Here is a 6000-nt window from a genome sequence, read left to right as displayed (position 1 = left end):
CCATCTACGGGCAGGACTTCCAGGATCTGCGGCAGAGCCAGGCCTGGAAGGTAGCGAGCAGGACTCCCCTCGCCAGGCCCCTCCGAGCGCGGCGGCCTTGCCGCTACTCTCCCGTAGCGCTTCCTGCACCCATTAACTGATACAGAGGCAGAGCTCTGGCCTCCAGCGGCACAGCAGGCAGAGCGGGCCCTCACTCCTCGCGGGCGGCGGCGCTCCCGCTGGTGCCAGGTCCTTGTGTTTCTTGCCTGGCGCATCTTTCTTCTCGCTGTGTGCCCTTGGTACTTGCCCGCTTCGGCAGGCAGCCCTGTAACCGACTACCTTTGCAGTTAAGCCTCCAGATCGGTGCCTTCGCGGTATAATTAATGCTGTGCATGTAACTTGCGTTTTAAGTAATTGTGAGATTCTTTAAACATTGCTACTTAATACATCCCTTAACCGACTGATTACATACCTGCTTAATTAATCTCATCGGTATACATGTTGCTGATCTTCGCGTTATTACATGCTGTGGTTTACTCAAGCTGTGGCTGTTTTCATGATAATTTAATTTTGTTTGTTGGTTTGTTTGTTTGTTTCGTTACAACTAACTAATGCACAGGTCTACTACTCACTATTCTTTCCCGTTTCTCTTCAGTGTCCACAGTGTCTCTAATCGGTTGTTTTTTTTTTCCAGCGGCATTTGGGGCATTGTTTTCCTGTACCTGGAGGTACTGCTCATTCTTTTCAGTTCCCCAAGCTCACTGCTACTGTGCTATTTACATTGTTTTGTCTTCAGTTTCTACAAAATAGCACCTGCTGTCTTTTTTTTTTTTTCTGCCATATATCTGAACTTTAAATTCGTGCAAAACCTGTAACTCGCCCACCCCATGGAGTTTGATACCAACACAGTAATTCGCTTGGTTTTTGGAAGTGTTGCAGACCTCGCTCCCTATTGAATTCATACCTGATGTTCTCTTAACTTAACCTGTTCTTTTCCTCGATGGAAATGCAAAAGGAAAATACGGAGTATAGTGACCATCTTTTAACTTGTTTCAGTATTTGTTATTCCATGTGGTCTTACTTCCCTACCTGTTTGTCATGTTACTAAGGTCTGGGTTGTTTTGGTTTTTGAAGTATTTATTTAATACAAAATGAAAAGGTTAGAGCATTTATGTGGGTCTGTTTTACTTTATTCTGATTTTGAGTAGGCAGTTTGAACAGCATGGGCAGGAAGGGCAATACTTGTTAAAATTATGTTTCACTGATTCATTCCAAACCCAAAAATATAAATACAAAAAAATTACTCTCCATTTGTTTGCCCAAACAAGGGGTATATATATGTGACGTTACAGTCTGTTGCTATGTGAGAAAATATAATACTGGCTGGTGTTTGCTAGTGATCCAGAACAAACACGAAAGAAACAACGTTGTTTTTCTAATGAATGCTTTAATTAGTGATATTTCATAAACCTTTTTTTTTTCCCTAATACTAGCCTACAATAAGCAGAATACAAAGGGTTTATTATAAAATGGCCTTTTTGCTTAGTCCGAATCTTCTTTCTGATACTAACTACACTTCTCTGAAAAAATTCTAAAAATATACTGAATAAAATATGATAATCAGTGAACTATTTCACTCTAATTGAGCAGTGTCAGTACATTAATGTACTTTTTTCTCAGTTTGGATGGTCTAACTTGAATTCTGCCATAGTACAGGTTTTGAGAGTTGTGTGCTTTCATTAAAACAAAACCAGAAAATCTTTCTAAATCAAAAGTTTTGTTTTCCTTTTCAGGTGCAACAACCTCCTGAAATTAATCTAGTTCTACGTCCTCAGGGATTGACTGGTGATAATGAAGTATATGCCAAAGTTGATCTATGGGTCAAGTGTCCACATACTTACCCTGATACGTGAGTGAGCATTAAAATCTAACTTTTTTTTTTTCTCCTCTGAACGTTTTCCTCTGTTTTCCATAGTAAAGCGTGAATTGGAAAAACATGTAGTTCATTCATTGCTTTCCTCCTTGCTTTCCACATGTCAGTATTTGTTAAGCCTGTGATATTTTATAATAGGCAGCTATAAAATTTGGCACCTGAATTGGATGTGCTTTTTTGTGCAATGGAGAATTACAGGACTGCACTTGTCTGTGCATGACTGCAGCCCCAGTTTGTAGCTTGGAGAGACATAAACAGAGGTGTGTACCTGCTAGCATCTTAGTGCCCTTTTTAATCTATTTGAGCTCATGACCTGCTGAGAGAGGGATTGAATCTTCAGTTTTAAAGCAATCTGCTGTCTTAGTTGTATGTGCAGTTCCTGTTTTCTGCTGGATTAAGCTTTTGGAAGAGTTCTTGTTAGAGAATAAAAGCAATTGCAGGCGATCAGCTCCCTCTGCCAGCATTTGGGTTGGCAAGTAATTTCTGGGTTAAATGTTGCTCTGTGCCCCATTTCCTTTAGTCCTTATGCCATTGGTTGTGTCCAAAGCATATCTCCCTTTAGCCCATCCATTTGTGCTGTGGCATGAGTGGTGTACTAGGGAAATGCTATTCCTTACCAAGTGTTAACTCAGTTATACCCTGTAACACAGTGATGTGGTTTAGTGGTGGATTATCAGTCCTGAGGTAAAGGCAGGACTTGACGATCTTAAAGGTCTTTTCCAACCCAGATGATTCTGTAATTCTACAGGACATGACAGCCACCCTAATTTTTTATTTATTTATTTTTTTAATTTAACGTATCATAGCTACAGATGTTTTACTTGTTTATTTTAAGTATTTTTAAAATTTGGCTGTTACTTGTTTATTGCATGTGCTTCTTTAGGTTTGTGTAACCTGTATAGTGGTGATAAATAAAGAGTCTTCAGGGTTTCTTTGGTAGTTCTTCTTGTTAAGTGCAACTGACAGGTAATCTGCAGGCAGAAAATTTGATGGTAGAGAATATAAAAAGGTATTTCTGGCTTTATATTGTACATGTAATATTTATGTATTGCTTATTTGAGCACTAACTAATTGCCCAGTGACTATGAACTCCTTTCCTTTTCCCTGACCCACCGTATTTATCAAGAATATTGCTTTTTATGCTCGATTTTTCTAATGAGAACTTTCAATGTTTTGTTGCTGTCCTCCAGTGTCCCTGAAATACAACTAAAAAATTCGAAAGGCTTGTCAAATGAGAAAATAAATGAATTAAAATCCAGACTAGCTGAACTGGCAAAACAGCGCTGCGGAGAGGTGAGAGCTTTTAAATTCCTCAAGAAATACACTCTGGATCTAAATATATGTGTGGTATAATATAACGGAATGCATCCACATTGGAAGCTTAAGTTGTGTTGCTTCTAAGGAAGGAGCGACTTAATTTCTTTTTAAGAATGTTTCTAATTAATGAAAGTTTGGAATAAGCAGACTCTTAAAATACAGTGTATGTTGTAAGTAGTGCAAGTTTTATCCCTGTTTAAAAGCAGATTTAAAAGTTCAAGTTATTCTGGGGGTTATTTCACTGTATGAAAAGCAATACTAACTCTAGAAGTGAGAGCTTTGTGCACTTTCCAGATTCATTTGAATATTGTAAGTGGCTATACCTGTTTAAGGAGACAGCAGACATGGGGAGTTTTTCAGTGTGGTCTTGTTCATCTAGTGCTGAACTGAGACCTTCATTCTAACACCAGGTTAACATGACTTCTGTAGCTGTAGCACAGTCACTCCGTGCCACTGTGCCTTTTTTCTACTGTGTTTAGGAGTAGTAATACTTGAGTACACCTGTCTCCCCCTGGTTTGATTTCTGATCTTATTAAAGGGAGCTACAAATGTGTTGTAGGTTTTCCGAATGTCAGTTTTCCAAAGCAAGAATCATGCTTGCTCCAGCAACGTGTAGATAAAATTGTAAGTTGCATGTATGATACACATTTTTGATGAATGACGTATGTGCAGTCCTGAACTGCTTACTGCTTTCTCTGCAAGGGAAAGGGAGACAACTGTTCTCTCTGCCTTGACAGGTATTCTTCATTAAGGAGTATTCTGCAGTATGGAAAACTTAAAAATACCCAAGTTACCTGTCAGAAGGAACAGTAGATTGTTTGGGGTTTTAATTACTGAGATTTCTCCTCTTTTTTTTTTTTTTTTTTTTTTATACATGAGAGTGCATGCATGATTGCTTTGCCTTCTGAATAGTAACCTGGGAAAGGTATTTTGATTTGCATGTCAGGTATATACATATTGTGCTATTCTTCCTATTCTGAATTGTTTCCTGACTTCATTCCTACTTTCAAGCAGGGAATTCAGTGTTTGAGAATCTTCTAAATGTCAGCCTGTTACAGGCAGATGGTACATTTAGTTTGGCTGTTCTCCCATCTATACATGCAAATCCTGCTCAGTGTTGCTGCTGGCTGGTGGGATGCATTCTGATGTACTGTTCTTTAATTTTGGAGATGCAGTGGTCTGTTAGCACTAGGGACTGCTTGAATTAATAAAGGCATGCTGCTAGACTGGTGAAAGCTTAAGCCGTGACATGTCAATAGATCATCAATACATACCCAGTTCAAGCAACAGTAATCGAAAATTGATTCCAGCATTGCATACCATGTAGCAGAAGTCAGCTGAGTTTTAAGTGCAGTTCTTACTTTAGGGAGTGGTTATATGAATGTGGAATGCCTTAAGCGGCTGTACAGTTCCAGCTGGGGGGGCTAGCTTACAGAGGAGGATTGGATTTCACATTAGCAGTGAAATAAGTAATTATTTATAAGTAACAAGCAGCAGAAACAGACAATTGCAGAGATTTTATTCTGTTGTCACTCATATGTCATAAACATGTATCTTTTGGGGAGAAAATAAAACCCTAAAAGAACAGGTTTTGGTTTTTATTTTAAGAAAAAGATGGTGTTTGAAGTTGGCTGTCTTTCAGTATATTTTTACATCTTTGCTAATGTGGTCAGGGATTTTTCATGTTACGGTTTACTAATAAATAGTTTTGGCAAAAAATACTGCAGTATGGTAAATTTGGCTGATAAGTAACAAAATCAGCAGTCACACTGCTGCTGTATAGCTTTTTGAAGTTGGATGTTATTTTACTATGTGATCTACTTGTTCTTTGAACTCTGCATGTCATTCATCCTTATTTTCTTTCAGGTGATGATATTTGAACTTGCTGACCATGTACAGTCATTTCTCAGTGAGTATAATAAACCACCTTCCAAGTCTTTTCATGAAGAAATGTTAAAAAATCATCAAAAAGAACAAGAAAGACTGGCTCAGGAGGAATTGCTTAGGGCACAAGAAGTTAAGAGAAGAGAAGAGCAGGAGGTAAGAGAAATTAATAGTATGAATAACCCTGTATTCTTAAAATAAACAATCACAGTTTAGTGAGTCATCCTGTATAACCATGGGTTTTAATGAATTACTAAATTTTCAGACCTGTCAGTATGAGTTGATCAATATGTACTATATGAACTGTCTGTTGCTGCAGTTGTAACATTTTAATGATGTAGTTTTAACCCTGAGAAATATTTATGTGGGAAACAAATCTAATTATTGATTGCTGATCCTATGAAAATAACTTATAAACAGGAGCTTATACAAAAGCGTAATCAAATGCGTACATCGTGTTCCATCTTAAACTAGGATTTATTAGCCAGACCCATGGTTAATCATACCTTCCTACACCCATAGGGTGACTGGAATGTTCACTATGACAAACTTTTCCAGAACACAATAAATTTAACCTAAAGAGGCCTTGGACCTGCATACATTCCTCATGAGAAATGAGGGAGTTCATCTAAGCATCACAGAGACTAGCAGTGTGGAGTTTCCAGGCTGTGGGAATATGTATAGGATAGCTCTGGTTCCGAGAAGAATGTTTTTTCTTATTCTGCTGTCTCTCTGTGTATGAAACTTTATTATGGGGTCTGTCAGTAGAAGTAATCTTCTTTTGTCTACAGCTCCAATCTCCTATACCATACAATTGATGCTATTAAATTAGCTCTCCTGAGGAAATTGACTTCTAATTTTTTTTAATTTTTTTTTTTTACTTTTGT

The 6000-nt window shown here is 38.0% G+C and overlaps 1 protein-coding gene across 1 annotated transcript in view; it reads left to right on the top strand.

Moving 5' to 3' along the window:
* Positions 1-5: 5 nt before the first annotated feature.
* Positions 6-6000, top strand: part of EIF2AK4 (eukaryotic translation initiation factor 2 alpha kinase 4) — a gene marked incomplete at its 5' end in the record, with an annotated part of 35598 nt that continues 29603 nt past the window's right edge. Inside the window, 4 exons of the mRNA XM_010009144.1 lie at positions 6-50; positions 1773-1888; positions 3103-3205; positions 5096-5269. Of these exons, the coding sequence (XP_010007446.1) occupies positions 6-50; positions 1773-1888; positions 3103-3205; positions 5096-5269 (438 nt within the window). The remainder of the gene's footprint in view (positions 51-1772; positions 1889-3102; positions 3206-5095; positions 5270-6000) is intronic.

The sequence above is a fragment of the Nestor notabilis genome, unplaced genomic scaffold (genome assembly GCF_000696875.1).
Source record: "Nestor notabilis isolate BGI_N333 unplaced genomic scaffold, ASM69687v1 scaffold21962, whole genome shotgun sequence".
NCBI lineage: Eukaryota > Metazoa > Chordata > Aves > Psittaciformes > Psittacidae > Nestor > Nestor notabilis.
The sequence above is the reverse complement of the archived record's forward strand: the minus strand, read 5'-3'. Positions and strand labels throughout refer to the sequence as shown.